This window comes from Telopea speciosissima, chromosome 7 (genome assembly GCF_018873765.1).
Source record: "Telopea speciosissima isolate NSW1024214 ecotype Mountain lineage chromosome 7, Tspe_v1, whole genome shotgun sequence".
Taxonomy (NCBI): Eukaryota; Viridiplantae; Streptophyta; class Magnoliopsida; order Proteales; family Proteaceae; genus Telopea; species Telopea speciosissima.
In genome coordinates, this window is record NC_057922.1 from 29,208,535 (window position 1) to 29,229,679 (window position 21,145).

A 21,145-nucleotide genomic window follows, 5' to 3' on the forward strand; every position below is an offset into this window, starting at 1 on the left:
CTTAGCTCTTCTGAAAATGAAGTCCAATGGCCTCTCGGTAACTATCTTTATCATTTATAGCGTAATGTTTTCGTTTCCTTTCAACTTGTTAATCTTCTTTCTGATTTCCTCATGTTTATATTCTGAATCATAGTTGGCTGCAACCGATCATCTTCAAATGAGTGGCCGCGAAGGATTGGGGAGGAATCCCACTCTGTTATGTGCGCCTATAATGGGGCAATCCGTCGACCAGATGTTGAGTGAGATTAGTAAGGCCAAAGCCGGTGGTGCTGACCTCGTTGAGGTTCGTTTGGATTATCTCAATAACTTCAACCCTCGTCAAGATCTCGAAATTCTCATCAAACAGTCTCCTTTGACCACTCTCATCACTTACAGGTGCAACTAATGTATTGCATGGTTCTCCTATTAGTTCTCTGTTTCTGCAAGTTTCTAACTGCTTTTTTTTCTGAGTTATATAGTAATTCTTGAATCATGAAAAGTTGGAAGTGGTTTGGAATGGACAAGTTAGAATTTCTTTTGCCATGAGAAAGTTTAGGTTGCATTTAAGTAGTGCGCGTACTTTATGTTCGCTAGAGAGTGTTTCAGTGCGCGGAAACCAAAAATTGGAATTCAAAAATTACTTTTCTAAAGAATTTCAAGGCAGGCGACCCCGCTGAGATGTTGATAACTAATCAGTTGGGCCACACTCAGTTGCTTCAATGCGTTGATGAATTTAAACGCTGATGATCAGATAACCATATTGAATTTTATTTTTGTGGTTTGAACTCCCTTGCTTCTGTACTTGCATTTGGCTTTTTGAGGCCCTAGTCTGAATTTGAAAACTATAAGTGAATTCTTTAATCAGTTTCGTGAGGCAATATGGCAAAACGTATTGGATCAGTGGCTTTATTTTAAACCTCAAAGTGAAGGGTTTTAATTCCTGATAAATGAGACTCCCTGATCTATCAATGGGAGGGAAGAGGTTTTGATCTCCCATTGCATTATGATGAAAAAAACAAGGGTTAAAGTTATTACTTAAGTATTTTACGTAACCAGTTACCCCTTGCAGGTTCACAATTGAGCCATTAGACACTGCCTTTCCAGCCCTGATGATTTACCCTCATTTGTAAATGAGAAATTTATTTGTCAGAGATTAATGAATACAGTTTGGTGTTCGTGGCTCTTTGCAGGGTAATGCAGTCACTTTTAATTTTGGTTTTGTTTTTACCTTAAACATCAATTTGATTGCGTAGTACATTCTGTTTTATCAGTAATTTTGAATGTTAAAAAGGTTTGTTTCTTTGAATCCCCGGCTCTTATTATTTTATTCCAATACAATAGTATTAAAGCCGTTAGAAAAGTAGATCTAGAAACAGGAATCCTTTTTCTTTGACAATTTGGGAATAGAACCAAAATAAGGTGAGAAATATGAGTCAGACCCATGGATTGTCACAAAAAATTAACCTAATGTCTTCAACAGTGTACAGACGTCAATGGGTGTGCTTAAGGTATAAAATTTTGTTAAGGTCTTTTAAGTATCTCTTTTGTTTCATTCTGAAGTAATCTAGACGAGTCAGTTCTGTGCCTGGAATGAGTATTCACTGTTCAAATATTTGTTCAGTGTTCAAATCTTTCTATTGATGACATTCCACTCTGGTTGTTACAAGTCATGTCCTGATGCTTGAGAGGCTTGCCCTTCCTTGATGTTATTGTATCAATTAAGTCAAAATGTATTTCTTCCGCTCTGAAATGAGAAAGTCCACATTTGAATCTTCACCTATCAGATTCTTACATTCTTTTTTTTTTTCTTGTAATTTCCGTTGCAGACCAAAATGGGAAGGTGGTCAGTATGAAGGTGATGAAACACGACGATTGGATGCTCTTAGGTTAGCCATGGAACTGGGGGCTAATTACATCGATGTTGAGCTTCAGGTTACTTTCTCATTTACATGCCTCAAAATAGTTCAAGTCTTCAAATGGATATCATTAACCCAAAAAATAAAATAAAATTGGCATGATCTTCAGTGTTTACAGTTCTTGTCCACCCCCCCAATTGTATGTATGTATGTATATATATATATGAGATATGAAAAAGAAATGGCAATTTACTGTATTTCGTTTTTTTTGTTTTGACGTATTTATGCTCTGTTTGTTCCATTCTGAAAACCAAATGTCAAATTATGTACTTGTTTTTATCATAATAACTTTAGTACATTAACCACGTTAATCCACACAAAATATTCTCAGGGATCACTACTTACCTATTTCTACTTAATTTGGATCTCTTCGTGGATTTACTTTTTTTAGTAAGTTTAGGTTTGTTTATGTTGTAATATGGGTACAAGGGTAAAACTGTCATAAGGGTATTTTGGTCTTGTACTCTATTCTGGAATGTTCCTCTATCTATAATAAATAAAGGTGGCCTGTGTCACATTGACACATGTCATTCTACCTAATTTCAGGTTTCATCATGGTATCAGAGCTAAGGGAAATCAATCTAGGGATTTCGGTTATGTTTGAGAGTAAAAACACAGCAGCCGCCGCCTTCCTTCCAACCTCCACACCACCACCGTAACAGCAGCAGCACCACCACCTCTTCCACCTTCTTCTTTCCGCCACCACCAACCCTTCCGGCTTCTCTCTCCTTTCTTGCGTCTCTCTCTCCTCTCACGAGACTACAGCCCCCTCCTCTCCACCTTCTTCTCGTTTTTTTCCGCCTTTTCTTTTCTCTTTTTTCCCACCTCTACAGCCATAACCACAGGTTTTTTCTCCTGCTTCTCTCTTTCAGTCTCCCTTGGTGGTAAGTGTATCCCACCAAGGGCCCTTTTTCCTCTCATCCACTGTGTCCTAAATCTCCCACTTATTTTGGAGATTTTTTTTATGTGGTGTTTTGGTAAGTGAAGATTTGTGATATTTTTTCCCTTCTCTCTGGCTATGTCTGACGACGAAAATTTTGCCATCTCTTCTGGACAAGGGGGAACCTCTGTGCATCGTGAGAAGAATTTCCCTAGTTTCCAGACTAACTCTATCAAACTGGATGGCAATAATTACCTCATGTGGGCGAGGTCTGTTTCGCTTTCCGTTGGTTCCCGTAATTTGAAACGCCATTTGATGGGGTACCACTGTTTGTCCCACTGCTGTAGGGAAGGCCCAGAATAAATGGGATCTTAATGAGTGCTTGGTAATGTCTTTTCTACTTAGTTCCATTGATCCTGCGATTTCTTAGAGTTATTTGTTGTTGGAGTCTGCTGTCGATGTCTGGAGTGTTGCCAAGGAAACCTACTCTAAGGTAGGTAATGATGCCCAGTGCTATGAACTCTGTCGGAAGATACATAAAATGGAACAAAAGGATCTTACTCTTAGCCAGTACTACAATGCCATGAGAGGTATCTGGCAAACTTTGGATTTCTATGGGAAGTTTACTGCTACATGTTAGGCTGACACTATTGCATACCACCAATGGGAAGAAAGGCTTCGGGTGTATGATTTTTTGGCCGGACTGAACATGGGGGGTATGATCCCATTCGTGCACATGTCTTGAATAGGGATCCCTTTCCAATCCTTGCCCAGGCATATGCTATTATTGCTTATGAAGAACGCTGGCGTGAGGCTATGGTACACCCTCCTCCTATGGAGCATGCTGCCCTTTATATGGCTCCCTCTAAAGGGGCTTTGACTTCCTCTGCGGCTTCTCCTTCTGTTTAGAATCATGGTCTGCTGCCCCATCTGGCGACCTCCTGTTAAGTGTGACTACTGTGGGAAAGAGCGTCACACCAAGGATCGTTGCTGGAGACTTCATGGCCGTCCACTTAATTCCCTAGGGCGTGGTCCGCCCAAATCTGGTGGAAGTGCTGCTCATCAGTCCATCTCTGAGGATGATTCGTTCAGTTCCACCAGTACACCTCTCTCTACCAATGAGATGACCCACCTGTGGAGTTTGATGTCACGGTTGGAATCTACTACTTCAGCACCTTCGGCCCATGCAAGTGTTACCACTACTGCTCCTACCTTTGCCAGATCTTCTACAAGTATTCAGTTTTGTGGTCAGAGCTCCTCTGTCAAATCCCTTCTTGGATTATTGACTCTGGTACTACCGATCACATGACCAGTTCTCCCAAATACTTTTCCCAATATTATCCATTAGTTGGTAATAGGAAGGTTCGAGTTGCTAATGGCTCTTTTTCTCCTATATCTGGTAAGAAGGTTATACATTGTTCACCTTCTCTTTGTTTATCTTTTGTTCTTCATGTCCCACATTTTTCTACTAACCTGTTATCCATTAGTAGTATTAAACGTGAGCTCAATTGTAAAGTGACTTTCTTTCCGTCTCACTGTGTATTTTTGGACTTGGAAACGGGCAGTACGACTGCATGTAGTAAGATGGAAGGTTGCCTGTACCTGTTAGAGCAGCCTCCTACTGCATTATCTATTGTGGCTTGTCTCAGGATCTGGATTTAAAGCACTGGCTGATTTACATACGTGGCATCGTCGATTAGGACACCCACCGTTAAGAACTCGTATTAGCTTATTGCCTAGTTTTTCTAAGGATTATAATTTAAACAATTTTCATTGTGATGCTTGCATTTTTGCAAAGCAAACCAGATTTACATACCCAGTGTCGGATAATAGAAGTTTAATTCCTTTTAGCTTGATTCATTCTGATGTGTGGGGCCCTACCTGTGTGGTTTCTTCTTCTTGTTTTCGTTGGTTTGTGACTTTTATTGATTGTTTTAGTAGAACAACTTGGGTTTATTTAATACACCAGAAGAGTGATGTTTTTTCTATTTTTCAGCATTTTCATAACATGGTTTCAACCCAGTTTGATGTTAAAATCAGAATACTAAGGTCTGATAATGGCATTGAATATTCGGTTGGGGCATTTCAGTCTTATTTTTCTTCCCATGGGATTGTTCAGCAAACTTCTTGTGTAGATACTCCACCTCAAAATGGAGTGGCAGAGAGAAAAAACCGTCATCTTCTATAGTTTGCTAGGTCTTTGATGTTTGCTATGAATGTTCTTGTTCGGTTTTGGGGAGATGCTGTCACTACAGCAGCCTTTCTTATTAATAAGATGCCATCTTGTGTCCTAAATAATAAGAGCCCCATTGAAACTCTTCTAGGTAGTGTCACTTTCCTTGTTGGCCCTAAGGTTTTTGGCTGTCTTGCTTTTGTTCGAAATCATCATGTGCATGGGAAATTAGACCCCAGGGGTCTTCGGTGTGTTTTTTTAGGATACTCAGCTACCCAAAAAGGCTATAAATGTTACCATCCTTCTTCTTCAATTTTTTTTGTTTCCATGGATATCATTTTTCAGGAAAATGTTCCCTTTTACCCTGTCCCCTCTTCAGGGGGAGTCTATTCACGAGGAAGAGGTCCTTCAAATTCCCATAGATCTGTCTTGGGAAGAAGAAGATGTTCTTGAGGATAGGGTTACTAGTCAGGAACAGCAAGTTGCGATATCTATTCAGGGGGAGACTCCTGTGTCCCCTACTGTGCCCACTGAATCCATTGTTCAGCCAAGTAATTAGCCTGGTAATGGAAAAATGGTTTAGGGAGACAAGTCACTACTGACATATGGCAGGAAGGAAAATCTCGACTAGAACAGGCCTACTACCATCTTTCCACTAAAATTGACTGCAGAGGTTCCAAGTTCTACCATCTCTGAACCCTCTGGTAAGCTTCCATCTGTTCCTCCTAATTATGATCCTACTCTTGACCTTCCTATTGCTACTAGGAAAGGTAAACGTAGTTGTACTCAACACCCAATCTAAAATTTTGTTTCTTATGACTCATTATCTCCCATTTTTCAGACCTTCCTTACTTCCTTGTCTTCTGTGTCTCTTCCAAACTCTTGGCAGGAGGCAGTGGCACACTCAGATTGGAAAGAAGCTATGAAGGAAGAGATGAGAGCCCATGATAAAAATATCACCTGGGATTTGGTTTAGCTTCCACTGGGAAAGAGAGTTGTAGGGTGTAAATGGGTGTTTGCAGTAAAACACAAGGCTGATGGGAGCATTGAAAGATATAAAGCCAGGTTGGTTGCTAGAGGCTTCACCCAGACGTATGGGATTGACAATCAAAAGACTTTTGCTCTAGTGGTCAAGATGAATACTGTGAGGGTTCTCCTGTCTTATGTAGTGAATCAAGGATGAAATTTATTTCAACTTGATGTAAAAAATGCATTCTTGCGTGGTGAGTTGAATGAGGAGGTCTACATGGATATTCCACTAGGGGAATAGATTCTCCAAAGACTCAGGGAAAGGTGTGTAAGCTCCATCGAGCTCTTTATGGGTTGCAGTCTCCTCGGGCATGGTTTAGTAGGTTTCATAAAGCAATGGTCTCCATTGGGTTCAAGCAGAGCAATGCAGATCACACGCTATTTATTAGGAATTTAGGAGGACTACCATACATGTGACTATGTTGATTGTATATGTTGATGATATAGTCATCAATGGGAGCAGTCAGGAGGAGATTGATTCTTTGAAAAAATTTCTAGGCATTGAGTTTGAAATCAAAGACCTAGGGATTCTTAGGTACTTCTTGGGTATTGAGGTTGCCTATTCTAACAAAGGAATCTCATTATCTCAAAGAAAGTACACATTGGATCTATTGTCTGAGACAGGTATGTTGGGATGCAAGCCAGCAGATACCCCTATTGAACCTAATTGTCACCTGCGGTTAAAGGAAGGAGAACCTGTAAATAAGGAGCAGTACCAGCAACTGGTAGGACGTTTGCTTTACCTGTCCCACACTCGTCTAGACATTGCATTTGCAGTAAGTCTGGTTAGCCAGTACATGCATGATCCCTATTCTACGCACTTGGATGCTGTCTACAGAATTTTGAGGTATTTGAAAGCTGCTCCAAGAAAAGGAATTGCTATTTTTCCCTATGGTCACATGAAAATTGAGACATATACCGATGCAGACTGGGCAGGATCACCTGATGACAGGCGTTCTACTTCTGGCTACTGCACTTATGTTGGGGGGAATCTTGTCACCTGGAGAAGCAAGAAGCAAACTGTTGTAGCTCGTTCTAGTGCTGAGGCCGAGTTTAGGGCTATGGCCCAGGATATATGTGAGGCCCTTTGGCTCCAAGGTTTATTGCAAGATCTTGGAATTGAGGTTGAGAAGCCTATGTGGTTGTACTTTGATAGTAAATCCACAATCAGCATAGTTCATAATCTTGTTCATCATGATCGAACAAAGCATGTGGAGATAGGTCGTCACTTTATCAAGGAGAAACTTGATAGTGGTTGGATGTGCATTACATTCGTTCCTTCAGATGATCAGCTTGCAGATGCTCTTACCAAAGGATTGAGTCTTAGGTTATTTGTTTCTATTGTTAGCAAGTTGGGCATGATAGATATATATGCACCAACTTGAGGGGGAGTGTTGTAATATGGGTACAAGGGTAAAATTGTCATAAGGGTATTTTGGTCTTGTACTCTATTCTGGAATGTTCCTCTATCTATTATTAATAAAGTTGGCCTGTGTCACATTGACACATGTCATTCTCCCTAATTTCAGATTTCATCAGTTTAACTTTTGGTTTGTTTTTGTAATTTTTATTTTTTTCCCGGAGTAATTAGAATAGAAAGATAGAAGGTTTGCTTCTTTAATGCAGTCCAAGTTTAGTTTTAAGAAAGTATTTATTGCAAATCATAGTAGAAGTAGAATTGTAGAAGTTAGGGGATGTCTACACAGAGCTTGTAGGATGAGTCATACATGCATAATATTCATGAAATTACGAGCATGTGATGCTGATCAGAAGCAGGATAGGTACTTTAAAAAGTACCAGATGAAGAAGAACTTGAAGCACTCTTGAAACATTGACTCAGTTGTTAACTCAGTCCTTGCCTTAGCTTGCATTTCATTCTTTCAACCAGTTTAGCTGGTTCTGTTCCAGGTTTCTGGTCCAGCAATAAACCAAATCGTGGATGAGCTTTAGTTAGTCTATAACCATTTATTTCTGTTTTATTGTAAGTAGTGGGCCTGGCCCGTATTAATACATTGTTTGTTACTAAAAGCACTTTTAAGTAGTCCACGATAGGAGTTATGATAGTTTTAAAACTCTATTTCAGTTTCCTATTTTGTTTTAATTTTCCTTCTTAGAGTATGAGGAATATTAACTCAAATCTATTTATTGTTGTTTGAGCCACAAAACTCCCAACGAGTTTATGGATAAATTTTATTGACTTTTTGCTATATGGAGCCGTGGGAAGCAGGTTCTTCTACTGTGAGAGACAACGGCCTTCCCAGTGGGTCTCTGAGTCGACTGGAGGGATTCTGGTCAAGATCAGGAAATCTAATCATATCCCCTTCTCCTATTCCTTCTCTTCTTCCTGACAGTTAAAAGTACAGCCCCTGTTATTTGGCTTCTTATTTTGATTTTCTGTGGAATTACTAAGGATTCGTCAACCTGTTCATTGGGGGAGATTTCTGGAAATTTGTAAACTCGGTTGCTGTTTTAAAACCTGGCAGTACCCCTGTTTTTGTGTCATTCCTGCTGCATATAGGAGTCCTCCCCTAGGAACATCTAGCCCTTGGAGTGGACTGATCTTTGGAGGGTTTGTTCCTCGCTCCATAGGGAACATACAGTCCGCAGAGAGCTCCCACACCACAAGCACCACCAGTATCATTTGAGGTCCTATTTTGACAACAACACTAGTTTTCCTACTAGATGCAACAGTGATTCATAGAAGGTAAAGCTGGAGTTAAAGGAGTATGGTGGTAAGCTTGATCCACATGTATTTCTTGATTGGTTGAATGCTATTGATGATTACTTTGTTTGGTATGACATGACTGAGGCAAGGAAGATGAAGCTAGTCAAGACAAAATTAGTTGGGCCAGTAAGAGAATAGTGGAGATTGCAAGAACGGAGGATGGAAGATCGATGCACCCCCCCCCCCCCCCCACTACTTGGTATGACATGAAAGATGAGTTAAAGGGCAAGTATCTTCCACAATCTTTCGTAAATTGCCTTCATGATATGAATACACTACGGCAAGGCACCTTATCTGTGGCTGACTATACAGAAAGTTTTGATGCATTTTTAGCAAGGACAAGAGTTGAAGAAAATCGCATACAATTGATGTCACGATATAAGCTTGGGTTATGGCTGGAGGTTAGAAGGGCTACGGGTACAACCAGCGTATATGACATTCAAGGCTGCTATCAAAAGGCCTTAAAAGCAAAAAGATTTGTTGACAATTCCTACTAGACCTTTTGGTGATCAAGACGGGGAGTATAGGAGACCATCGGCTCCTACTTGACCACTCACATATACGGGGAGACAAAACACCACCCACAAACTGTTGATAAAGGAAAAAGCTCCTATGAGCAGAGGTGGCAAAATGAAACACTATTCTTTTTTGAGTGAATAAAAAATTCATTACCAAAGAGAGAAACAATAGGGACTCCCCAAGAAAATAAGGGGGAGAAAGAAAAACTACAATACAAGCTAAATTATTCTTAGAAGAGGAGGACAATTTAGCATCTCTTCTTACGTTCCTTTGCCTCTACCATCCCCACAATCTTGACCTCTGCCACGAAAACCAGCACCATGGCCACGGTCACCACTATTTGAAACAAAGGCTGAATTATTCTTAGAAGAGGAGGACAATTTAGCATCTCTTCTTACGTCCTTTTCTGATTTTTCGTAGTTTTTATATTAATTGTAGTCTTGAACATTGGATCTTCGGAATTGTGTTGCATATACAGTTATAACATTTTGGGAAAATTACACTGCCACCCCCTGAGGTTTATACTAAATACAGTGCGACCCCCTGTGTTTTCAAAATATACATCCAACACTTTTAAGTGGACGGTGTTAAATATAAAATTTAAATGACAATTTTACCCTTCAATTAAAATGACTCCATTCTAATTTTTTATTTTTCTAACACAAAAAATGGGATCCACCACTATTGCTTCCTCTTCTTCTTTCTTCTTCTTCTTCAACCACCGCTTCAACCACCGCCCCACCACCGCTGCAACCTTCGTCCCACTTCTTGAAAATGGTTCAGAGGCTCACTCCAAGTAATGCGATCGACAATTTCAATCAATCTCTGCATGCACTAGAAGAGAAAGGATGGTGCTTTGCAAACTCGCCCGGCTAAGGTTTTCCAAGGGTGTAGCTGAATTTGAAGAAATGATCTTTCCCCAATTAAATCGGACACCCACTTGGCAGATCCAAAATCTCCTCGACTTTCGTCAATGCCTCGTAAGGTCCGAATCCGCGGAAGCAAATCAGCAATTTTCAGAACAGAAAGTTGTGATCCATTCACCAAACTCTTCCTTCGACCCGTTGCAGCATCACTCGTAGTTTCCCACCGCTTCTTCAACTGGTTTTCATTTGCCTGATTCCGCCCCTGTTCAACCTGAGATCCCTGTGATTTTCCAACTGAGACCCGTTTCTCATCACACCTTTTTGTGTCGTACTTGTCATTTTAGGCAATAATCTGTTCTTCTGATCAGGTTTTGTGAGATTTCCAGTAACCTGTGCCGAAGTCTGATTGTAACCGGCTTGCTACATCCTACCCGGTTTTAGCGGTTTCGTGGAGGCGACCGATTTTTCTCCCTCTTTGAATAGTTTTTTGGGTTGAATGGAGAACATGAGTGAATCATCTTGTTTCACAGATGTCTTTGAGCCTACAGTCGTAAGTGCTTGTTTGGAAGCTTGGATCTTGGAAACAGACGAGCGTGATTTTGGGCTTGAACTCAAGCTCCGTCTCCTCTGCCTTATCTCAACTTCTTTGATGTCTTCAAGCTTCCAAAAGCACGATTTCCGGCGGTTCTGTATGGACTGAATAGGGGTGATTTTGAGCCTACTCATCTGCCGAGATCTTAGGCTGGTGGTGATTTCTGATGGACCCAGACTAATGCCCCTCTGCCGGAATTTTGTACCTGTGATCGTTGCTGGAGGTTCTTCCATTTTTGTTGCCATGACTGAATTCTTTGTGCTCTGTTTCAACTCCATGAACTTTCCAGGAACTGTCCGTCCGCCCCTTTCAATGGTATTCCAATTCTTCTCTCCTTTTTCAAACCGAAGTGCTTCTAATTTGGATGTCAAACGGCTGATCTCCAATTCAATTTGTTCGATCTCAGTATTATTTGCTGTCATCACTGATGGCTCATTTTCGGTCTTGGAGGGAGTTGGGAAAGAAGAAGCATACCCTCTTTGAAGAGCTGCTTTAATGGCCTCATTTGTGATCTTCCGTGGGCGTCGTTTTGTTGCAGGGACTTGAGGGGTGTTGGAGATTTTAAAGAAACATTCGCTTTGCTGAAAGCAGGACTCGGATTTTCTTTGCTGGAATGAGATGCCGTTGATTTCGAAAGATTGATAGAGAGATTGTAGGGAACACCAAGAAGCCTTGATGGCGGCCGATTCGTCTGAATCTCCATTGTCAAATGCGGCGTTGTTCCATACCTGAAGATCTGGGGCATTAATGGCGTCTATGTATTGAAGAATGCTCTTTTTTCTCTTCTATTAGAGATCAAGAAGAGAGATGGAAGAACAGGTGAATGAGAGTAGATGGATGAATTCTTGCTTGTTCTTTGTGTAAGAAAGGTTTCTTGAAGATGGAACGATGACCCCATTAAGGGCATATTTGTCATTTTAAGGCATCAATGGCCAACATGTCAGCAACTAACGGTAATTCTCTAACGGAGTGGGGCTGAGTGTAACTAAGTACCCTAAACGCAGGGGATCAAGGTGTATATTTTAAAAACACAGGGGGTCGCACTGTATTTAGTACAAACTTCAGGGGGTGGCAGTGTAATTTTCCCAAACATTTTATTGAAGAGCTATAAGTAACTAACTTCAAAGCAATCTATTGTGCTCTAAACCAAAGTAGCTTACCATTTTGAATAGTAAGCTTTCACTTGTTCAAATAAATGAACAATAAATATTAAAATAATGTACTGAAAATTGTATGTGCATGTTCCTGGAAGCAGTTGAATCTCACAAGAACTACTATTGATTTGCAAATGATCTTTGGATGATTAACTCTTGTATGGAAATATGCTGTAGGAGATTCCAAATGTCAAGTTATCATAACTTTGCTTTTCATAAATGAAGGTTGCTCGTGAATTCCTCAGTTCCATCTCCGGAAGAAAGCCTGGAAATTTCAAAGTCATTGTTTCATCTCACAACTATCAAAATACACCATCGATTGAAGATATTGCGAACCTTGTAGCTAGAATTCAAGCTACTGGAGCTGACATAGTAAAAATTGCTACAACTACCTTGGATATCACGGACGTGGCACGCATTTTCGAAATAACTGTCCATTCCCAAGTAAGTACTGCATAAAGTGTATCAGTCTTTATGATCTTAGAAATTTCCTTCTTCTCTTACATTCCACCAGTTATTCTAGATTGTATAAAATTTGAGTACTTATATGATACTATATTATGATGATAAATTAGCATGTGATGTTGCTGAGTTGAAGTTGATAAGTATTACACTATAATAGTGGTGTTGAAGTGCCTATATTACCCCTTCTCTAAATCTTTTTTATTCCTGAAATACAATATTTTGTTACTGACAAGTGCGATTATGCCAAAACAAACAGATGATCCATAGCTTCATTACTAAATACCTTGGTAACATTCAATACATTCAATTGAACTTGAGCAAAAAAATAAGTCTTAAATCCATGTTTGGTGAAAATTGGTCATTTTCGTTTGATATAAATGACACTTTAAGTAATAAGATCAGAATAGCATTATAGTACTGGTGTGGGACAGGTTTGGGAAATCTACTACATGTCCAAGGATTGAGAGAATTTGGGTTTGGGAAGGTCTACTAACACAAAATTCACAACATACATGCCGAAAATAAGGTCTAACAGCAGCCAATGATAAAAATTTCAAAATAAAACTGTAGAAAATTCATTCTTAGGATTCATGGATTTAACAAAGGATACATGATATGTCAGTACCTTACTTTGTTGTCCCGCGAGTTGGAGTATTGTGATCAAGTGCTAAGACGCTACCAAATTCCAAAGAATGTGTCCTCAGTGCCTACTTCTTGTCAATTGATGAATTCCCATAGTGTTTGGGGCTGTAATTTAAGCCAAAAGTGGAAAAACTGAAACTGGTATGAAAATTGGTGTAAATCAAGTTTAGGCAAATGGGGAAAGTTGGATTTCTTGAAGTTTTTAAGTTAAAAGATGGTGAAGCAGGTTTGGGAATCCACATCAAACCAAAAACCGGTCTTATTCTAGCCCAACGAGAAAAGGAATAGGGGAGAGAGAGGGCACACGCACTGACATTTATCCACAATGCAGTGATGTATGACTGTTTACGTCTGCGTTCTCCTTTCATATGTCCTAAATCCCTGGGTGATGTCTCATCAATTCTTCTCAGGTGGGAAGAACTCACCTTCGGTGAAAATGGACTTTGATATTTCTCTAGCAAAAATGAATTAAGGCGCTGAAGCTCGTTTTTGGTGATCCACGTGCAATCGGTACGAAGTCTGTCTCTCCACTAGACAAGGAACTTAAAATATCCCCTAGCACGAGTGGACATGATCTTCTCTTCTAAAATGTATTCTACCTTTTTTTTATTCTTCTTGGCATAGCTTGTAATGATGGTAAAGGAAGGATAGAGAATGAAAAAGTTTGAATGTTAGTTGGGTTTGGCTAAGAATTAGAAATTGATCCATGAGAGAATGATGTAGCAGGTGTTGGTGTGGTCTGAGTAGTTGATGAAGAATGCTTGAAGGGGTTTGGGATAGTGGCTGATCCTTTATAAGGTAAACGATATTCAACATTAAAAATGGGGCTGATGCCTATTTTTGGGGCAACTCCAAATAGTAGGCATTGACACTGAGTTTCATTAGAATCTTGTAGGGACCAACACTTTTTGCATGCAGTTTCTTCCATGTACCCTGTAAAACGACCTCTAAACCAGGTCTAATTAAACTTGTATGATTCTAGGTCTAGGTTCAGCATCTGTGTATGCCTCTATGTTGTGGGCCATTACTGTTAAGGATTCGAACCAATCTCCCAGTTCACCAATGACAGATTCCGAAGAATCGGCTGATGTAGCTATCTTGGGACCTAAGGAACCGGATGGGACCTCGTACATAAGTTTTGCATGCGAGAAATGTTGGGTGGAGCATATGCAAAACCTGTCAATCTCCGAGGCAGGGCTGTAGGTAAGAAAGCTTTAGTAACCTTATGTAAACTATTGTCTAGTTGGGGTCGTATCGGCTGAAAACACGATTTTCTCCCCGTGGGACCTACGTACCCGGTCTGGGTTGAGCTGCCTGCATACCATCACGTCCGGGCTCTCATTTACATTGCGGAATATCATTCACGGGACTTATCCATAAGTCCTCATTGGGTTAATTACCTTTTAAATAGCTAAGAGAATCGAATTCACAAACTAATTCTAATAAGGCCCAAACCAAACGGACCCTAGTATGGCTTACCTATATAAGAAAGATTTAGCCTTAGATTTCATTTCTAACTTAAACCAATTCTGGTTTTGCTCTAAAGAAAAGGAAAGAGAAAAGAGAGAAGACTTAGAGAACTTGGTTGTTGGAGAGAGAAGGTTTGGAGAACAGCTGATCGGTTGGGTTGCTGCTGCCTCTTCCCATTGAATCTCATTCAGGTAGGCTGCAAACCCTTTGATGCTGACCTAATTCTTCTCTTTCTTTGGTTTCTGCTGACTCAAGCAACCCAAAACCTAGATAATAGGCAATTTGATCTTAAAAGCCCTAAATCCTACATGCAATTAGGTTGATTCAACCCAATTGGTGTACTCTTCATCTCCCCTAAACCAATTCATAATTTGTGGTCTATGCATGGCAAGATCCATGAAAATAAAACCCAAATCCGTAGACTGTAACAGCCATCGGATGGTGGCACTGCCCTCCAACTGGTTAACCGGTCCATGGTCTAGCTTGACCATCCGGTTTTCCCTTGCTGGTTGTGTTTTGCCCCAAATTAGTGGTGCTTTGTTTCTGGTTTTAACCTTAAGACTCTACTAACCCTATGTACTATTAATCTAGGGCTGAATCTCTATATTTGTGAGGAAAACTTTGGTGTTGGATCATCTACTAACTTCAAGGTGAATGAGATTTGACCTTAGTTTAAGAGTGTTTATTACTTTGTTTATATTATGCTTGCTGCATCTGTTTCATTCATCATATTAGAGTTATGATTATATAGTTATAGTTCTTCTTTTTGCATTAGATGTATGCATGATGTTAGGTTGCATTCCATAATTTATTGCATAATATTATTTATGAGATGTTGAGATTGTGGTTTGAGATGGTATGCTGGTATGAGTTAAAGAGATGATGATGGGAATGTTTTGGATACTTTATATGTTGTGGAAGTTCATAATGCTAGAAGGTACATATGGTTAGGATTTCATAAACCCCATGCTACGACCCTTGCCAACAGGGATGAGGTGTTGGATAACCCGTGGTAAATCCGATGTGTGATTTCGGAATGCCATTTGCTGTCTCCTAGGTCTGATGTGTGATTCCGGAATGGGAAGTACAATAGGGTTAACTTTGGAGGTTTGTTGGGGACCTATGTATGATTCTGGTACCGGCAGGTTTCCACCGTAACAAAGTGGTATTCTTAGGGTCCGATGGATGATTACGAAACTGAGGATACCTATTATAGTAGCATTTAACCTCGTGAGACTTAGAAGGTGCATGTGGTTAGGATTTCATAAAATCCATGTTACGACCCTTGCCAACAGGGGTGAGATGTTGGTTAACCCCTGGTAGATCCGATGAGTGATTCCGGAATGCCATTTGTTGTCTCCTAGGTCCGATGTGTGATTCCGGAATGGGAAGTACAATAGGGTTAACTTTGGGGGTTTGCTGGGGACTGATGGATGATTCTGGTATCGGTAGGTTTCCACCGTAACAGAATGGTATTCTTAGGGTAAGATGGATGATTCCGGAACTAAGGATACCATACCTGTTATAGTAGCATTTAACCTCATAAGACCTAGAATTGTTGCTAGTAGCATATTTAGAATAGTGACATGCATTATGCGCCATTCGTATCTGCTTGTATGCATTCTCCCTCATTGGGCTCGGTGGAGCTCATCCCTCGGTATACCTTTCTTTTTGACATGGCAGCTGGCGTGATGATGATGGATGTGGATCCTTCATCTCAGTTCGTTGTCGAGCAAGGAGCAGACACTGGTGGTGCTGAGCAGGATGGATGTAGAGATACACGTGTCTATGATAGTTGTACCTTAGTGGCTACTAGCCTACTGCTTGAAGTTGCTAGGTGATGGTTTATGTTTTGATCAGCGTATGAAATTTCTTTTTATGTAATTTAATCTTTTTGGATATTATGTATATATATAGGAATGGTTGTAAAGCTTAGATCAACAGTATGGTTAAGTAAATACTTATGTTATCACTTAGTACTCTGTCACTGACGTTTATAGTAGTATTTTGATCTTCCGCTGCATTCTCTGATTTCTTTATTGATTATTATGATTTTTAACTGTGTGGTAGGCAACAGAACTGAGATCCTGGTGGTTTTGGGAATGTTTGTGGACATTCAGTTACATAACCCGGGTTAGTCTAGGTGGGGTGTGACATACCCTCTGAATCCGCCTGATTTTCACCATAACCATGTCCCCCTCATTAAATTCCCAACACATGCGATGAACATCTGCACTGGACTTGTAATATTCATTACTTATGGCAATTTTTTTCCTTATTTCTGTATGTAGCTCATGGATATGATGGGCAAAGGACTTTGCAGGTTCGGAGGTTTTGTCTTCTAATGGCAAGGGAGTTAGGGCTTTAGATTTCCTGGGTTGATAACCTAAGACTATATCCAAGGGACTGCAACCAGTAGACCTATTGATGGAACTATCGTAAGCAAACTCTGCCATAGCTAAGATCAAATCCCAACTTGAGATGTTGTAATGCGAAAAATACCCAAGACTGCAGTTGACCACCTTGGTCTGGCCATCTGTTTGGGGATGAAAAGCAGATGAAAACTAAAGCTTTGTTCCCTAAAATTTGCCAAGTGTTTTCCAAAAGTAATGTTGAATTATGTACACCAGAATACCCTGGGCCAGGGTATTCTGGTCTTTTGGGTGTTTTGTTTATGTAGAGTCTGCTAGAATAGGGGCAATTCTGTCATTTTGTAATCTCATTTTTTTTTGGTGAATAAAAAATTATATTACCAAAGCCCGAGAGGGGCAAGGGGGAGAAACCTGGGGGGGGGGGGAATCTCATTCGTTATCATAAATAGAGAGCTTGACTGATCTTTTTTGTCATTCAAGCATTGCATTCTAAACTTTTCTGCTAACATGGTATCAAAGTTAAATAATCTGATCTAGGTTTCAGAGCAACCCCCATCGTTTCTCTTTCTCTTTCTCTCTGCCTCTTCTTCTTCTCCTTTTTTCTGGTTTTTCACCCTTATTAAAGGGCAGCACTAATGAGGTGATTGAATGATCTAGTTGCTGCCCTCCATCTTACCTCTTCAATCAATGGTATAAAGGAGTTATTTTTGCGATAGCTACTGCTTCCCTTTCTTCTGCGATTTTTGGAGATTCTTTCCCTCTTGAAGATCAAGTCTCTATCACCACTAGAGATTGATTTTTTGTGTTTGAGATCCATTCTATCAGCCTTGGACTACATCTATCACAAGTCTTCATCAACAACTGAACCCCCCTACCCTACATCGATCTCAACTTTCAAGGTTTTCTAAAACCCTGATACTTATCGATTTTAGGGTTAGGGTTGTCACCTCTTGCTGATATTTTGAGGGGGGTTCTATCCATACCAGAGGAGCACTCGACCTTAATATCAGCCACATCTACTTAGATTTTTTGCAAAATTCAGGTCTTCTCTTTCTAGGATCGATTTCTCCAAACATCGATCTATTTTTTTCTGGTTCCTCTTTGGCTGACTGCATCGATCCCTTGCTGGTTCTGTTGATTGGTTTATGCAAGTGTGTCGGGTTCAGATCTTACTACTGCTACTTCTGGGATTGACAGACAAGGACTGAGTGTCTACCTTTCGCTGCTCCTATTAAACTTGGTGGAACAAATTATTTAACGTGGTCCAGATCTACTTATTTGACCATTGCTGGTTGAGCTCTTACAAGACAAAATATTGGTAGTGACACAATGCCAGCCAACACTGGTCCTCTTCAGGATCGATGGGTTTCCAATTTGCTATGGTGATGTCCTATTTGCTGCACTCTATGTAACCTGATCTCTCTAGCAATTATTTATTATTGGATACAACCCATCAAATATGGAGTGCTGCCAAGGAGACTTATGGGCACTGAGATTCGAAAGAAGCTTCATGACACCACACAGAAGGAATTGTCAGTCTCTAAATACTATGCTGCCCTAAAGAGTTTATGGCAGCAATTGGATCACTACTCAGATTTTCAGGTTTGAATGTTGAATGTGATCCTATCCGTGTGCAAGTGCTTAGCTGATCTCCTTTCCCTACATTAGACCAGTCCTTTGCTTTGGTCCATACTAAGGAGACTTGTCGGGCTGCTACGTTGTACACTTCCACTGTTGATAGATCTGCTTTACAAGCTGGTTCCAGCCCTACTCCCATTCCCACACCCGATGGCAATGCTTCCTCCAAGGAGCTTGTAAAGTGGAACACTGCAACAAACCCTATCACACTAAGGCTACTTGCTAGAAATTACATGGGAAACCTGCTGATTTTGAGGCCAAGCGTGGTCGTGGTAAAACTATAAACAAATCTCATCGCACTGAAAGTGTAGCTACAGCTCCCACTACTGACAATGGTCTCTCCCAGGAAGATTACAGGCTTGCAGGCGTATGTTATAGGCTTCTACTGCCTCTACTACACTTCCTGCCACATCTTCCACTCCATCGGGTTCCAACTTTGCTCATTCAGATATTTCGTTTGGTGGTCATTGCGCATCGGTTTTCTCCACTCCATGGATTATAGACTCCGGTGCCACTGATCATATGATAAGTTCTTTCAATCTTTTTCATGAATATTATCCCACTACTAGCAAGGATAAAGTCTGAGTGACTAATGGCTCCCTTTCATCTATTTCTGGAAAGGGATCCATTAGTTGCTTTCCTTTTATTACATTATCTTCAGTTTTGCATATAATCTTCTTTCAATTAGTAATTTTACTAAAAATCTGAATTGCAAAGTAACTTTTTTCCCACCCATTGTATTTTTCAGGACCTGGTAACGGGAAAAGCGATTGGATATGGTAGAGTGCATGGTGGATTGTACCTGCTTGATGATGGTGGTCACCCTCCAATCACTTTACCTTTTCAATTATATCAGAGTTCCTCGTTTTCCTCTGAACTACATCAATGACATTTCCGATTAGGTCACCCCCTTTTAGTCACTTTATCTACTTTATTTCCAGCATTAGTTAAACAATGAAATGAGGAGGAATTTTTTTGTGAGGCTTGTGTTCTGGTCAAACAGTCACGTTCAACTTATTCTATTTCAAATAAAAGTTCTTCCTTATTTCATTTGGTTCATACTGATGTGTGGGGTCCTAGTCGTAAAGTTTCTCAGGTCAATGTTGGATTGTTTCCTTTATTGATTGTCACTCTAGGAACACATGGGTTTACCTGATGCACTCTAAAAGTGAAGTTTTTTCCTATTTTCAGCATTTTCACAAAATGGTTTAGACCCAGTTCAATGCCACTCTCAAAGTTTTGAGGAGCGATAATAACAAAGAATATTTGGAAGGTCAGTTCCAAACCTACCTTCTTGCCCATGGGATCATACACCAGACCAGCTGTGTTGATACCCCAGTGCAAAATGGTGTGGCTGAAAGAAAGAATCGCCATCTTTTAGAGGTGGCTCGAGTACTTATGTTTGCTCGCAATGTTCCCCCACAATATTGGGGGCATGCAGTCCTTACTGCAGCTTACCTAATTAATAGGATCCTACTTGTGTCCTTGCCTCTCGTTTCCCAGCTAGGTTATTATATGGCTCCTCATCCTTTATAGTTCCGCCTAAGGTGTTTGGCAGTGTTTGTTATGCCCGTGATACTATATCCCCTGGTAAGCTTGAGCCTCGTGGGCTCCGTTGCATTTTTTGGGTTACTTTGCCCCCCAAAAGGGGTACAAGTGTTATTATCCACCTACTCAACGTACTATAGTGAGTATGGATGTTGTTTTTCATGAACATCTTTCCTATTATTCGTCTTCACCTCTTCAGGGGGAGAGCTTTAGTGAAGATGTGTTGACTATAGAGGCCCCCCTTCAGTATATTCATGATGAGTTTGGTCCTATTCCTCCCTCTACGGGTCCCATTATGGATCCCCATACAGGGGGAGACTACAGAGATAAATAATAATGACATTCCAATTCAGGGGGAACAAGCTCCTGTTCAGAAAACCATTAGTGAATTTCAAAGGAGGATTGATGATTCTACTATGAAGGTCTATGCAAAGAGTCGTACCAAAAATAAGCAACTTCAATCCACTACAGCACCAATGCCCATCCAGTTGCCAATCCCGGATCTAGAGCCTACCCTTATATCTGGTGAGATCCCTTCTCCTGAGTTACCTATTTCCCTTCGCAAAGGTACTAAGGCTTGTACTCAGCATCCCCTATCTCATGTTGTTTCATATAACCCTCTTTCTCCATCTTTCCATGCTTTTGTTTCTCCTCTTTCTTCTGTGCTTTGGATGTAAGTGGGTATTTGTAGTGAAACAGAAGGTGGATGGCTCTGTGAATAGATATAAGGCACGACTTGTGACAAAGGGGTTCACTTAGACATACAGGATTGACTACCAAGAGACCTTTTCACCAGTTGCAAAGCTGAACACTGTCAGAATATTGTTGTCTTGTGCAGTAAACTTGGGATGGAATCTCCAACAACTGGATGTGAAGAATGCATTTCTCAATGGAGAACTGGATGAGGAGGTGTATATGGACATTCCACCAGGGTTCTCTTGTGACAAAACCCAAGGCAAAGTGTGCAAGTTGAAACGTGCACTTTATGGGCTGAAGCAGTCACTTCGAGCTTGGTTTGGGCGATTTCACAGGGCTATTATTTATGTAGGTTATATAGACAGAGTAATGCTGATCGTACTCTGTTTATAAAAAGGGTTGGTCGGAAGATCACCATTCTCATAGTCTATGTTGATGAGATTGTTGTAACCGGAAATGATGGTGATGAAATCAGTTGTCT

At 40.5% G+C, this 21,145-nt stretch overlaps 1 protein-coding gene across 1 annotated transcript in view; it reads left to right on the forward strand.

Annotated features, from left to right (window-relative positions):
- LOC122668115 (bifunctional 3-dehydroquinate dehydratase/shikimate dehydrogenase, chloroplastic-like) overlaps positions 1-21,145 on the forward strand; it is a 45,091-nt gene continuing 23,946 nt past the window's right edge. The window contains exons 1-4 of the mRNA XM_043864688.1: positions 1-37; positions 134-375; positions 1,806-1,911; positions 12,059-12,277. Of these exons, the coding sequence (XP_043720623.1) occupies positions 17-37; positions 134-375; positions 1,806-1,911; positions 12,059-12,277 (588 nt within the window). The 5' untranslated portion in view covers positions 1-16. The remainder of the gene's footprint in view (positions 38-133; positions 376-1,805; positions 1,912-12,058; positions 12,278-21,145) is intronic.